The following is a 15,585-nucleotide window of genomic DNA, read 5'->3' on the forward strand; positions in this document are numbered from 1 at the left end:
TGTGAAGACTTACAGAAAATGTTTGACCTGTGTCATTTCCAAAATGGGTATATAACAAAGTATTGAGAAACTTTTGTTATTGACCAAATACTTATTTTCCACCATAATTTGCTAATAAATTAATAAAAAATCCTACAATGTGATTTTCTGGATATTCTTTTCTCAATTTGTCTGTCATAGTTGACGTGTACCTATGATGAAAATTACAGGCCTCTCATCTTTTTAAGTGGGAGAACTTGCACAATTGGTGGCTGACTAAATACTTTTTTTCCCCACTGTAGAACTCATTTCCCCATAATCCTTTGTTTTTGACAGCGTTGACCATTTACTGTCATTACGATTCAGTGTATATTAATGTCAAGTTTGCGTTGAATATCATTGCCACGTGAAAAGATCATCTGTAATCATTGGTGTGTGTGTGTTTCAGTTTTGAGCAGTTCTGCATTAACTACTGTAACGAGAAGCTGCAGCAGCTCTTCATCGAGCTCACCCTCAAGTCTGAGCAGGATGAGTACGAAGCAGAGGGAATCACGGTGAGACTCTCTCTTTGTTTTATCGCTCTATCTTCTCCTCCTTCATCCTCTCTTCTCTCTGCCTCCCCTCTCAGCCCTCCGCCTCTACTGCTCTCCTCCATCTCTCTCTGTTCCAACTTCTCCATCTTCTCATTCTCCTTCTCTCTCCTCTTCCACCTCTACCTCTCTTCTCTGTCTCGTCCTGTCCTTCTCGCCATCGGCTCTGTATGACTGTCTACACAATGATTGGTGGCCCACTCCACTATGATTCAGGGCCCATATTGGCAAGGAATCTCAGAAGAGGAGTGCTGCTGATCTAGGATCGGTTTAGGCTTTTAGATCATAATGACTGAGATTATATGAAAAGGGGGGGCCTGATCCTACATCAGCACTCTTACTCTGAGACGCTTTGTGAATACGAGCCCATGAGGGAGCTGAGTGCAGAGGGCCGTGGGAGAGAGATTCATGTCCAGTTAGTCACCCGTCAAAGGGGACATTATTGTACAACATGTGTAACGTGGGCTGTGTTCTGTGGTGTTTGTGATAACAATGTGGTGGTAAACCCATTAATAATGTGGCGGTAAACTGTGTGTGTGTGTGTGTGTGTGTGTGGGATCATGTGTGTGCGACAGCAAACGGCCATGAAGGTTTGAGTATGACCGTATGCATAGTGTGGGTTCAGAATGGCCTTCTTGTCCCGGATTCTCAGCATTCTGTAAATGTTTTGTTTTACAACCGTTAAAATGTAGAACAGTTGTTCCGTTTTCTAAACAAGCGATTTAAAGATGCAGTTATGTTCCTTGCTGTCTCGCAGTGGGAGCCTGTGCAGTATTTCAACAACAAGATCATCTGTGATCTGGTGGAGGAGAAGTTCAAAGGCATCATCTCCATTCTGGTGAGAATCCGTTTCAAGCTTTAATGTAACCCTGAGCTTTTCAAGTTGACCTTTCACCTTTCTCTCTCCTCTTGGCCCCTCTGCATCTGGTATATCCTACTGTCACAGTCAACTGTCGATCTAATGTATTAATCTCTCTCTCTTTCATTCTTTCTCTCTGTCAGGATGAGGAGTGCCTGAGGCCAGGTGACGCTAGTGACATCACCTTCCTGGAGAAGTTGGAGAATACTGTGGGAGGCCACGCCCACTTGACAACGTGTGTCTATGCACATACAAACGCACACACACACACACACACCTCCCTCTGCTAACAGAGCAATAGGAGTTGTCGTGAGAGCTGGCTGTCAGCCCAGTGAACACGGTTGACTTTGTCAGGACACAGAAGCACATAGACTACATGAATCAACAAAGTTGTAATGCTTTGTCTGCAGTAGTGCATAACTATTAAAAACAAATATCTATTGGGAACAAAATGCATAATAATAATAATAATAATAATAATATAATATGCCATTTAGCAGACGCTTTTATCCAAAGCGACTTAGTTATGTGTGCATACATTTTTACGCATGGGTGGTCCCGGGGATCGAACCCACTACCCTGGCGTTACAACCGCCATGCTCTACCAATTGAGCTACAGAGGAGTTAAAGGAAAACTCCACCCAAAAACTATCTTTTGGTATTTGTTTCATAGTCCCAAAATGTTTTGCTTGTCAGCAATCAAGTTTTGAAGATGTGTAACTTTCAAATTACAGAAAGAAAATACAAAATGCATCATACAGGGATGATTTCTCTATTTTGAATGTTACATATCTTGAAAACTTGATTCCTGACAAGCAAAACATTTTGGGACTATGTCAACAATGGACTAATAGTTTGTGGGTGGAGTTTTCCTTTTAAGCTGTACACAACAGAAAATATGTAAACATATGTAGTGTTCATTAGGTACCAAATGGAAGAACGTGTTTAATAAGAAATGCTTGTTTTCGTTTTCCATTGCAAAATGTTTTGCTACGGTGTACCCTAATGAATAGTAACTTATTGTTTGTGTGTTCCTCGTAGTCACAAGCTGGCCGATGGAAAGACCCGGAAGGTGATGGGCCGAGAGGAGTTCAGACTGCTACACTACGCTGGAGATGTCAACTACAACGTTAACGGTGTGTGTGTGTGTGTGTGTGTGTGTGTGTGTGTGTGTAACAGCATGGTCAATTGTTAGGGGGAAGCGAGAGTGAGATAACCAGAGGGAGAGAAAGGATGTTCTGTGCTTCGGTCATTAAGTTTGTCCTTAGATGTTCCTGTACTTCTTGTAGTTGTCTGTTTTACTGTGTGTGTAATAATTTTTTGCCCCAACCATATTTGGAGTGCATGTGCTCTAACACTCTCTCTTCCCCCTCCAGGCTTTCTGGACAAGAACAATGATCTCCTCTTCAGGAACTTAAAAGAGGTGTGTGTGTGTGTGTGTGTGTGTGAGAGAGAGAGAGAGAGAGAGTGTTCAGGACAAAGGGGAAATGATTTAGATAGGAGATGGATGATATGATAGGAAAATAGATTAGACTCTCAAATGTATGTAGTGTCACTGTGGTAGACTGTCTTTGTCTCTCTCTGTGTGTATGTGAAGAGCAGTGTGGTAGTTCTAGTTATAGTGAGTTGTACTCATTCTGTGTGTGTTGTCCATCCATAGGTCATGTGTATGTCTGAGAATAAGATTCTGACCCAGTGCTTTGACCGGGCGGAGCTGAAGGACAGCAAGAGACCTGAGACGGTGAGAACAGCCAGTAGTACCATTCAGAGGGCAAAGGTCATAGATACACCCAATGGGCATGCACCAATACATACATGCAATGTACCCCAAAGCATACACTGATACACAATCACAGACCCATGTCCTGTCTCATACACACTTACAAACAACCACTTGTTTATGTTCTGTGGATCTTTCTCCATCCACACTGAAGCCGTGGGGTAGAGTGAGTGACAGGGGAATCTCTGCTCCCCGCTCACACACTCAGGAATGCCCTGACACTTGGCCCATTGGTCGAGGGTGCGTGGGTCGCTGGTGTCGAGTCCGTTGACTGTTTGTTTGCATTGTTGACGAGACGCATTCTCTCTCTCCGTCCCTGCCCCCAACTCTGTCACTGCCTGGGCGGTGTGACCTGCACACTGGGACCTGTGTCCTGTCCAGCCTCAGTCTCAGTCGGGCCAGCAGCTGTCCTCTATGCTTCTCTCCTCTCTCCTCCTCTACATCTCTCGCTCGGTGCTCACTCTTTCTTCTTCCTTTCTGTCTCTGCCTCCAGGCAGCGACCCAGTTCAAGACCAGCCTGGCGAAGTTAATGGAGATCCTGATGTCCAAGGAGCCGTCGTACGTGCGCTGCATCAAGCCCAACGATGCCAAGCAAGCAGGTAGGAAGGAACCGATGCCTTGTTCGTGCTGTCAACAGGGTCGTATTCATTGGGGCACACCGGAGCAAAATGTTTCCAAACATTGTTCAACGGAAAACAAAATGTACTTTTTTGATTGGTCGTGGTAGTCCCGCCCTGTTTCAGTACCTTTGCTTCCATTTGGTGCCTAATGAATACAGTGTTTCCCCTATATGCATTTAGCAGTGGCGCACCGCTGCTGCTAAATCGTGGCTGCCACTGCAGAAATATATATTTATTTATTTTTCGGGATGGTAAACTTAAACAACTAAAACCAGATATAAAGTATGTCGAAAATATAATGGAGCAATATCTTTTTAAATAAGATAATCTCTGAGAACTAACAATCACCAAAATAAAAACTAGACAGTCAGGGAGAATCAATATATTATTTAAATGGCATGGCGTGGGGCCCCCATTGATTTTGTTATGGTTAAGTAATTCAGATAGCATAAGAACACAGCATAAGCCATTGCAGGAAATTAGCTTTGAAACTGTGAAATGGTCTCTCAGCCGCTATGCCATCTGCTATCACACTTGGGTTTTCTGTGCCAGTTCTATATCATTTTTTATAATATCTTGTCTGTCTTGTATCTACGGTTCTTAAATCTGACCTTGCGTTTTGATTGTTTTCAGTAACATCAATGGTAGCACTGTACTTCACACTGCGGTTCTTAGTATATCGAGCTGCCCTTTGTCAATAGAGGGCCTTTTGTCTTTCCTACTGTTGCTCTTTCTCTTCTCACTCCTATTCACCTTATTGTCCATTGTCTGCTTTTCTGGGACTAAGTCGGATCAATTGTGTTTTAATTGCATAAGCATCACGCGTTACTGCTCCAGTATGCTAACAACTGTAACAACAAACCATTCAACAGAAACAAAAATGGAAAATGGAAATAACAATGTATTGCAATCTGATCAGTTAGGTACTACTGTAACTCAGGCTAATGTGGTTTCTCTCTCTCTCCCACCTCTCTCTCAGGACGGTTCGACGAGGTTCTCATCAGGCATCAGGTGAAGTACCTGGGTCTGATGGAGAACCTCCGTGTGAGGAGAGCTGGCTTTGCCTACCGCCGCCACTACGAGACCTTCCTCCAGAGGTGACTATGGCTCTGAGCTAGACCTGCCTGGCTCAGAACTAGTCCTGCCTGGCTAAGAGCTAGACCTGCCTGGCTCAGAACTAGACCTGCCTGGCTCAGAACTAGACCTGCCTGGCTCAGAACTAGTCCTGCCTGGCTCTGAGCTAGACCTGCCTGGCTCTGAGCTAGACCTGCCTGGCTCTGAGCTAGACCTGCCTGGCTCTGAGCTAGACCTGCCTGGCTCTGAGCTAGACCTGCCTGGCTCTGAGCTAGACCTGCCTGGCTCTGAGCTAGACCTGCCTGGCTCTGAGCTAGACCTGCCTGGCTCTGAGCTAGACCTGCCTGGCTCAGAGCTATACCTGCCTGGCTCAGAGCTAGACCTGCCTGGCTCAGAGCTAGACCTGCCTGGCTCAGAGCTAGACCTGCCTGGCTCAGAGCTATACCTGCCTGGCTCAGAGCTAGACCTGCCTGGCTCTGAGCTAGACCTGCCTGGCTCTGAGCTAGACCTGCCTGGCTCTGAGCTAGACCTGCCTGGCTCTGAGCTAGACCTGCCTGGCTCTGAACTAGACCTGCCTGGCTCTGAACTAGTCCTGCCTGGCTCTGAGCTAGACCTGCCTGGCTCTGAGCTAGACCTGCCTGGCTCTGAGCTAGACCTGCCTGGCTCAGAGCTATACCTGCCTGGCTCTGAGCTAGACCTGCCTCCATCAGGCTTAAATGTAGTTCACTGGCATTATAGGTTTATTCAATGGCAGATTCATGAATTCTGTTAGCAAATTAATACACTTGCAAGTGATTGATTAATCTCCACAACTATTCAAAGTTAGTGATATAACCTAAATTGAATATTTTGCATATAATATACCAGTGTGTGTGTATATTGTTTTGTCCGTCCCTGGCAGGTATAAGTCCCTGTGCCCGGAGACCTGGCCTAGCTGGCAGGGCAAGCTGGCTGATGGAGTCTCCACACTGGTCAAACACCTCGGCTACAAACCTGAGGAGTACAAACTGGGCAGGTGAGAGCATTATCCAGTGAAAACAGTCATGGCGGTACACACACACACACACACACACACACACGTGCTAATTCTAGTGACATACATGTATCTCCCATTTGTTTATCTACATCCTATCTCCCTAACGAGTTCAGTGCCCACTTACTGTTGAGCTAATCCCATAACTCTGTCTTCTCTCTGGGAAAGGCCAAAGTCAATTATCTCGTCAGGGCTGAACACGCCCCTGTGTGTTGTATAAAGGCACACTGCCAGCTTAGTGGAACTCCGTTTGCTTTCCAGATCCAAAATCTTCATCCGTTTTCCAAAGACCCTGTTCGCCACAGAGGACGCACTAGAAACGAGGAAACACAGCCTTGGTGAGAGAGAGAGAGTCATGTATCACACGGTCTAAGTTGACGCCCATCACCTTCTGTTTGTCTGGACTGTAATCTCTCATCTAAGATACAGTAAGTAGAATATCTGAACCCTCTGAACATCTTTGTCTCTCTCTCTTCAGCCAGCAAACTGCAGTCATCCTGGAAGGGCTACCGCCAGAAGACCAAATACCGCAAACTCAGATCATCAGGTAGGAGGGCTACTCTTAACTTCTACGTCTATAGGCCTATGTGTCAGCAAGCATTGACATAGCTCCTCTATACTCACTGTGCATGTCTATTTGATTACTCTTGTCTTGTTCAGTTGGATGTTGTATTAAGTGTCTCAGAGTAGGAGTGCTGACTTCGGATCAGTTTTTATCACAATGAATAAGATTGCATGGACTGAAGGGACCTGATCCTAGATCAGCACTGCTACTCTGAGACGCTTGATACATATGAGCCCAGGTCTTGATTCTCTCGTCACTGGATCTCAATGAACTTGGTTAAATAATAAGTACATTCATTAATTGTGTGTCCCTCTCCAGCGGTGGTGGTCCAGGCGTGGTGGAGGGGCATCCTGGCCTGTAGGAGGGCACAGCGCAGGAGGCAGGCCGCCAACACCATACGCAGGTGGGGCTCTACTGGGCACAAGTTTTATTTAACTAGGATGGTGAAAAGGTTCATTCATATTTATTAGCTTGCCCTATTGTGACACTGCTCTTGGCTCAATGGGCTCCCTTGGGTGAGTTCTACTCATATGGCGAAACATGGAAAGCATTTACCCAGACAAAATCCACACATGTTTTGGACCACTATGATATTTGCTGTTGTGTGTATGTATAGAAGTTCTTATCAATTTGTTGATGAATGTGTGCAGGAATGTTTACAATGCTCTCTGTCTGTCTGTCTGTCTGTCTCGCTCTCTGTCTGTCTGTCTCGCTCTCTGTCTGTCTGTCTCGCTCTCTGTCTGTCTGTCTCGCTCTCTGTCTGTCTCGCTCTCTGTCTGTCTGTCTGTCTCGCTCTCTGTCTGTCTCGCTCTCTGTCTGTCTCGCTCTCTGTCTGTCTCGCTCTCTGTCTGTCTCGCTCTCTGTCTGTCTGTCTGTCTGTCTGTCTGTCTCGCTCTCTGTCTGTCTCTAAGGTTCATCAAGGGCTTCATCTACCGCCATAATGAGCGTTGTCCTGAGAATGAGTATTTCCTGGACTATGTGCGATACTCCTTCCTGATGAAGCTGCGCAGGAACCTCCCCAAGTCAGTCCTGGACAAGAGCTGGCCCACGCCCCCGACTGCCCTCATCGAGGTAAAACTACTTTACACAAGACACGGAACTAGTCAGTAAACATGTCTAATATGTATTCATGTGATATTTGAGTGACTCAAATATTACAACAAAATCTATGGGCTAAAAACCTAGCAAAAAACGTTAGCTGACATGGGCTAGTTGATCTGGACATTTCTTATAAGTTATAAATAGCTCTCTAATGTATGCACTGACTGACATGACGAGGAAAACTGATGATGCACTACTCAATTTCGAAATTGCACCTTGTGCATTCTACTATTACAAGTTGAAAGCCGGACTGACTTCCTGTAAAAAAATAAATAGAAGTGTGTGTATATATATATGTATGTATATATATACACATATATATATGTATGTATGTATGTATGTATGTATGTATATATATATGTGTGTGTGTGTGTGTGTGTATTGTATGGTGTAGCGTTAAGATTTCCCTTCACTGGAATTAACGGACCTAGCCCATGAAAAACAGCCCCAGACCATTATTCCTCCTCCACCAAACTTTACAGTTGGCACGATGCATTGGGGCAGGAAGCGTTCTCCTGGCATCCGCCAAACCCAGATTTGTCCGTTGGACTGCCAGATGGTGAAGCGTGATTCATCACTCCAGAGAACGCGTTTCCATTGCTCCAGAGTCCAATGGCCGCAAGCTTTACACCACTCCAGCCGACGCTTGGCATTGCGCACGGTGATCTTAGGCTTGTGTGCGGCTGCTCGGCCATGGAAACTCATTTTATGATGCTCCCGACGAACAGTTCTTGTGCTGACATTGCTTCCAGTAGCAGTTTGGAACTCGGTAGTGAGTGTTGCAACCGAGGACAGACGATTTTTACGCGCTACGTGCTTCAGCATTCGTCGGTCCCGTTCTGTGAGCTTATGTGGACTACCACTTCGCGGCTGAGCCATTGTTGCTCCCATACATTTCCATTTCACAATAACAGCACTTACAGTTGACTGGGGCAGCTCTAGCAGGGCAGAAATTTGACGAATTTACTTGTTGGAAAGGTGGCACGTTGAAAGTCACTGAGCTCTTCAGTAAGGCCAATCCACTGCCAATGTTTGTCTATGGAGATTGCATGGCGGTGTGCTCGATTTTATACCCCTGTCAGCAACGGGTGTGGCTGAAATAGCCGAATCCACTCATTTGAAGAGGTGTCCCCCCCGCCGAACCCCTCGCGCCCCCCATTAGGCTACATTGAAATAATTTTGTCTAAATTGAGGCATTTTTCTTGATGACATGTTTGAGTTGTTAAAATAGTACGTGACAAGTCATTCTCCGTCCAATAGGCGTCAGAACAGCTACGTAAACTGTACATGCAGAACATGGTGTGGGGCTACTGCAAGAGGATCAACCCAGAGTGGAAACACCAGGTATATTTACATTTACATTTTAGTCATTTAGCAGACGCTCTTATCCAGAGCAACTTACAGTTAGTGAATACATATTTTTTTATACTGGCCCCCCGTGGGAATCGAACCCACAACCCTGGCGTTGCAAACGCCATGCTCTATCAACTGAGCTACATCCCTGCCGGCCATTCCCTCCCCTACCCTGGACGACGCTGGGCCAATTGTGCGCCGCCCATGAGTCTCCCGGTCGCGGCCGGCTACGACAGAGCCTGCCGGCTACGACAGAGCCTGGTTAGCACTGCGATGCAGTGCCTTAGACCACTGCGCCACTCAGGAGTATATAGCATACAATATTATAGCATATTATAGAATATGATTTGTTAGTATAGTAGTACATTTTGATATCTTACAAATGGATGTGTATTAAATCTCAGAACTTCAAAAACTGTCAATGTGGAGTGGTCTCCTGCTACTTCACCAATGTAACTTTTCTCAAAACTGTTTGTCCATTCTCTGTCTGTCAATGAAGTTGGAGCAGAAAATGGTGGCCAGTGAGATCTTCAAAAACAAGAAGGACAACTACCCCCAAAGTGTCCCAAAGCTCTTTCTGGGCACAAGACTCAGTAAGTGCCTTGATAAACACAGACACACACGCATGCATGCACTCACGTGCACACACAAATACACACACACCTAACATTCTTCCTGTGCCTCTCTCTCCTCAGATGGAGAGGAGATTAACCCCAAGGTTTTGCAGTCACTTGGCAGTGAGAAGATGAAGGTTAGTACAGTACTAGTGTGTTAATATGGTCATTCAATTCTCTACTTGGGATTTACGTAGGGTTGCATACTTGTCTTAATATACTCAATACAGTATATTAAAGTGTTATTGATTCTTAACTCTGATCATGTCTGTGGCATGGCTGGTCTAGCCTAACGGTTAGTGTCGCTGCCTACAGCTCCAATGTTTGAATCCAGCCCACTGCCTTTGTGACACACCCTCTGTCTATCTTTCCCACGATCTCTCCTCTGTCCAATAAAATACAAAATCCTTTTAAAAATGTATATTTAAAACCCTAACAATGTCCCCCTCCCACTCCAGTATGCAGTCCCAGTGACCAAGTACGACAGGAAGGGCTACAAGGCGCGACCAAGGCAGCTGCTGCTCACCTCCAACAGTGCCGTCATCGTGGAGGAGGCTAAGCTCAAGCAGCGCATCGACTACGCTGCCCTCAAAGGTCAGCGGTCACATGGTTCGGGGGAGAGGATGGATTGGGGTCAATGCCATTTCTGTTTACTTCCTAAATTGACTGAATTGAAATGGGAATTGACCCCCGCCTCGGTTACTGTTGTCTGGGGTCCTTACAGACGCCACGCTGAATTGGTCTGAGTGATGCTCATAGTTCTCCCATTGACCATTTCTCTCCCCTGTCTCTCCGTCCTCAGGTATCTCAGTCAGCTCTCTCAGTGATGGCGTCTTTGTACTACACGTGCCCACTGAAGACAAAAAACAAAAGGTGAGGCAGAGCAGTCGACCTCCGCTCTATCTTACACGGTCATAACATGGTCATAACCCCATTACACACAGGTTATTACATACTTAACCGATGCCTCTGTTAGGTGTAGTAGTGAAGTAGCCTGATCCCAGATCTGTTTGTGCTGGCTTGCCAACACCTATTGTCATTGTCACGCCAAACACAAACAGATCTGGGAGTGGCTAGTAGTGAAGCTGTAGCGTTGTAACTCCTCTCCTGTCTCCTCTGGTCTGTAGGGAGATGTGGTGCTTCAGAGTGACCACATCATCGAGACCCTGACCAAAGTGGCCATTTGTGCTGACAAGGTCAACAGCATCAACATCAACCAGGGAAGGTGAGTTGTTGCACTGTCACAGGCCGTGGTCGGATAGTCGATGGATGGCATGTCATTCTGTCTGTGGTATTGCTCTCACTTTATTTGGATAGTCCATCTGTAGATACTGATACCTGGAACTAGATAAGCCATATACTGTGTTTTTCAGCGGCATGTCAGTTTTCATAGAAAAAGAGCTGTACGTTTCTAACATATACTGTTCAGATTTTATTCATATAAATATAAACTATGCACTTTTGCACAGGCAGTGGTGGAAAAAGTACCCAATTGTCATTCTTGAGTAAAAGTAAAGATACCTTAAAAGAAAATGACTCAAGTGAAAGTCCCTCAGTAAAATACTACTAGAGTAAAAGTATTTGGTTTTCAATGTACTTAAGTATCAAAAGTAAATGTAATCGCTAAAATATACTCAAGTATAAAAAGTAAAAGAAGAAATCATTTCAAATTCCTTATATTAAGCAAACCAGACGGCACAATTTTTTTTTTGGGGGGGGGGGGGGGGGGGATAGCCAGGGGCACACTTCAACCCTCAGACATCCTTTACAAATGAAGGATTTGTGTTTAGTGAGTCCGCCAGATCAGAGGCAGTAGGGATGACCAGGGATGTTCTCTTGATAAGTGCGCGAATCTGACTATTTTCCTATCCTGCTAAGCATTCAAAATATAACGAGTACTTTTGGGTGTCATGGAAAATGTATGGAGTAAAAAGTACATTATTTTATTTAGGAATGTAGTGGAGTAAAAGTTGTCAAAAATATAAATAGTCAGGTAAAGTACAGATACCCCAAAAAACGACTTAAGTAAGAATACTTGAAAGTACTACTTAAGTACTTTACACCACTGCACACCAGTGCATCAATTGACGTTAGAGGGTTAAATTGCTTACATGGAATTCTACCACCAGCTGACAGGACTTGAATTCATAGACACCAGCGATACATCACCATCTGATATAATTTAATTTGATAGAAAACAATTATCTTTTGACTGTAAATGAACTGCACCTCATCTCTTCCTTCTCCATCTCTCTTTCTCTCTCTCTCCCAGTATAACTTTCACAGTGGGCCAAGGTAAAGAAGGGATCATAGACTTCACCTCTGGCTCTGAGCTGCTGGTTGCCAAGGCGAAGAATGGCCACCTCTCAGTGGTGAGTCGGAATAACGGGAGGATGTAAACCATCAGTCCTCCACTACAGGACTAATACAGTAGGTTGGAACATCAATACTGCATGATTGGAGTCAGAGTTGATTTGATTATTGGAGTCCTGCACTAGTGTCTATAAAAGCTAACTGTACTGTACTTTTTAAGCTGATTTGTTTTGTTAATGTCCCCTGTAAAACTGTACATTGATTTTCATTGTAGGGGTATCTCAGGTAGAGACCATTTTGTTCTGCATGTTTACATTGTAAAGATAACTTTAATCAATCGTTGATTGATTGGTTAAGATAACTTATTTTGTAATGGTTACCTCTGATGTCTTCCCTGAACTGTTTCAGACTGCCCCTCGACTGAACTCAAGATGATAGACATGACTGATCATCTGACCACGCCAAGGAAGTACTTCATGGAATACGCTCCTATTCACCAATCACAACCGCAGACCATTCTCTGCCTAAGCCAATCAAATGCCAGCTCTCGCTACAGGAATGGCATGTGCTTCCAATTAAGAAAAAGTCCAGCGATTAATTAATTGATATTTATATATTTTGGGGATTAATACTTGTTGTTATTTGAATATTACGATTTTATATATGAAGCCAAGGAATAACAATGTTTTGGTGCATTTTTCCTGCACTACTTATGTTTGTCTTGCTTAATTTGGGAACATGACCAAGCAGTCAATGAGGTTGTAATGGGTCTTCTTTGCTTTTTCTTTCCGTCATTCTTTTTTCACAATATTTTCTCTGTTCAGCAATTTAGACTTTGCACCCTCTCTGATACTACTCTTTAACTGTTTGGGACAGAAGCTTTTGTTAAAGTGGAGATGCAGTACATGGCTGATGGTATGTAGGCTAGGTTTGTTATAAACTAATGAGGAGCAGGGAGTTTGAGAGAGAAGTTCATAAGGAAGAATTATGTTTTCAAACTTGTGTTGACTAGGACACAATACTCTGAGGTTTTTGATCCGAAGGGATATCAACAGAGAAGTCATGTGGGTGTGTGACCTTTGACCCAGAGCATACTGGCCAGAATGTAGAGTACATTTGGTCTGTGCAGTGCCATCGATCACTAAATCATTCTTTGATGTATATATCATGGAGCCCAAATGAAAGCGTAAACCAAAGCATTTTGGTGAGCAGAAATTATTTATAATTGATTTATAATGGAAACACCATAGTGAATGGTCTTAACAAAATATATATATATATATAACAGAGATAAAGGAAAAAGGAGGTGAGGAAGAAATGAGGAAAAAGGCAAGAGAAAGAAAATGGCGGGGGAAAGAATAGAAAACTGTTTTGTCTTTGCATTTATCTCTTGTTTGAACCCAGCAATTGTGCCTTTCTCCTTTACTAAGTTATTATTAATGGATTATTTATATGTTGATACACCAATTAAACAATGACACGTTGGGGATGACATTGAGTCCACTGTTGTTAGAGCCAGATATGTCTTGTGTACCCTCAGGATGGCCTAGAAGAAGACGATTCAGAGAGAAAGACAAATGCATACTGTACACACACATATTTCACTCCAAGTTAAACCTGTAGAGTTGACGCTTTTGGGAAACATGCTATGATCCATTTGCTTTCCTTTGTGTCAAGTTTCCAGGCTGTCATTTTCTCTGGATATGTGTAGCAGCTCTTGTCAGGCTATAGTAGTAGTCAGAACAAGGTTCACTACTTCTTTTACCACATTTAACATTACTTTCCTGATGAGGATTTTTGTGCTAGCTTTGTGACAGGGACAATGGGATGGACAAATGCACTAAAGATTGATATAGAATCTATCCACAGTGTTAGGCTATAATACAGCCAAAATTATACTGGCGTATCTACAACATACAGCCCAGCCCTCTCAACATGCTATTATTTTTTTTATTGGCACTTCCAAACCCAGGTCTTCAAGAGAGATGCACTGCATTAAAGTGCAGTTAATGCAGCCAAGTCTTTTCCTGGTGTTTAATACCTACATCATAGGACATACACATAGCCAAAAGTGTTCTTCACAGAAAGAACATGGATCAACGGTAACATCCTTAGGAACACTTAGCAATCTTTGTAACAAGCTAGAGGTGTATTGGTATGACCCACGTGACACTACAGTTCATAGATTTTAGTTTTAATCTACACACCTCTCCCCAGCTGACTTTCTGAGCTACGTTTCACTCTTCACATTTCTGCGCTACTTCTTCTTTGCTTTCCTCCCTCTACGACCCAGCCTCTGAACAGTATACAGCTGACAACCCAATGAATGAACGGTAAGACAGGTGCAATATGCCTAAATAAAGGTGTGCTACTGCACTGACACTAGCTAAAGAAGCAATAGTGGATGTAATGTCTGTTAATTGTCTGTTGTATGATTATATGTCAATTAAAGCAGTTTTATTTTCCTGGTGGGAGATGTGTGTTTGGTTAGCCTGGTCCCAGATCGGTTTGTGCTGTCATGCTAATGCCAGACAGCACCAAGAGATCTGGGACCAGACTATTGTGTTCTGTGCTCTAAGAAGAGATTTGAGCCAAGTGAGGATTTGTGAAAGTGTAACATGCATTTTGTCTTGTTCAAAAACTGTATGTTGCTAATGTGCCTTGAGTTTGTTAGAAATACAACCAATTTTGTATGGAATTCAGTGACAAATACCTCCTTGACGATGTCACTTATTCCAGAGTAAAAAAAAAAATATATATACCAAAAAATCTGATTATTCCTTTAAAATGTCATAGAACCTTCTCTGTAAAGCCTGTCTCAAACCAAATCCTATGTTTAATAATTTACAATACACATGTTATCAGTCCTGAGTTACTGTATGCACCATCATGTAGAATTAGACCAACACACTAAAGATTAAATACTAAAATGTCAAAATAAACTTAAATGATTCTGTCTGGGTCCTTCATTACAAACTTCCTTCCTTGATAATTTGATGCATTTTAAAAGGGATAGTTCACCCAAATTACAAAAGGACATATTGGTTTATTTACCATGTAAGCAGTCAATGGACAAGGTATAACAGCAAACCATGCTTTGGTTTTGCTAATATGGGTACCAGTTACTTGCATTGGTTCAATATTTTGATTAAATCCAAACTCTGGACAGAATATGCAGTCTTTTCTGGCACATCAGAAATGTACCCTAACTAGATTATTCAAGTAAAGTTAGGCTTACTCTGAATTTTACTGTACAGTCTTTATAGTCCCAAGCCAGAACAGCTAAAAAGTACCATCTTGCAACATGTTGAAATGGGGTTTTGATCTCAAGGGACTGTACGAAGTGATGCAATCCTCTGCTGTGATGAGGAACTTGACATTATCTGTAGTCTTTGAGTTTGAATAGTCTCTCTGCTCAATAGGTGTATAAAAACCAACACACCAGGCTTTAATAATAGTTTTGAACTGTTATTTAGAAATATGGCATTGGCGGTTAATCAATGTTCACTTACAGTGAGGGAAAAAAGTATTTGATCCCCTGCTGATTTTGTACGTTTGCCCACTGACAAAGACATGATCAGTCTATAATTTTAATGGTAGGTTTATTTGAACAGTGAGAGACAGAAGAACAACAAAAAAATCCAGAAAAACGCATGTCAAAAATGTTATGAATTAATTTGCATTTTAATGAGGGAAATAAGTAT

At 43.3% G+C, this 15,585-nt stretch overlaps 1 protein-coding gene across 1 annotated transcript in view; it reads left to right on the forward strand.

Annotated features, from left to right (window-relative positions):
• Positions 1 to 14,837, forward strand: part of LOC311105972 (unconventional myosin-Ic-like) — a 53,233-nt gene extending 38,396 nt beyond the window's left edge. Inside the window, exons 12-32 of the mRNA XM_084148216.1 lie at positions 428 to 533; positions 1,327 to 1,407; positions 1,572 to 1,663; positions 2,470 to 2,564; positions 2,805 to 2,851; positions 3,089 to 3,169; positions 3,702 to 3,807; positions 4,808 to 4,925; positions 5,804 to 5,917; positions 6,197 to 6,273; positions 6,414 to 6,482; positions 6,819 to 6,903; positions 7,412 to 7,571; positions 8,862 to 8,945; positions 9,454 to 9,547; positions 9,650 to 9,705; positions 10,027 to 10,162; positions 10,371 to 10,441; positions 10,696 to 10,793; positions 11,841 to 11,940; positions 12,290 to 14,837. Coding sequence (XP_084004342.1) covers positions 428 to 533; positions 1,327 to 1,407; positions 1,572 to 1,663; positions 2,470 to 2,564; positions 2,805 to 2,851; positions 3,089 to 3,169; positions 3,702 to 3,807; positions 4,808 to 4,925; positions 5,804 to 5,917; positions 6,197 to 6,273; positions 6,414 to 6,482; positions 6,819 to 6,903; positions 7,412 to 7,571; positions 8,862 to 8,945; positions 9,454 to 9,547; positions 9,650 to 9,705; positions 10,027 to 10,162; positions 10,371 to 10,441; positions 10,696 to 10,793; positions 11,841 to 11,940; positions 12,290 to 12,316 — 1,897 coding nt within the window. The 3' untranslated portion in view covers positions 12,317 to 14,837. The remainder of the gene's footprint in view (positions 1 to 427; positions 534 to 1,326; positions 1,408 to 1,571; positions 1,664 to 2,469; positions 2,565 to 2,804; positions 2,852 to 3,088; positions 3,170 to 3,701; positions 3,808 to 4,807; positions 4,926 to 5,803; positions 5,918 to 6,196; positions 6,274 to 6,413; positions 6,483 to 6,818; positions 6,904 to 7,411; positions 7,572 to 8,861; positions 8,946 to 9,453; positions 9,548 to 9,649; positions 9,706 to 10,026; positions 10,163 to 10,370; positions 10,442 to 10,695; positions 10,794 to 11,840; positions 11,941 to 12,289) is intronic.
• Positions 14,838 to 15,585: the final 748 nt, after the last annotated feature.

Source organism: Coregonus lavaretus (assembly GCF_964263955.1).
Source record: "Coregonus lavaretus genome assembly, chromosome: 30".
In the NCBI taxonomy this organism is placed as follows: Eukaryota; Metazoa; Chordata; class Actinopteri; order Salmoniformes; family Salmonidae; genus Coregonus; species Coregonus lavaretus.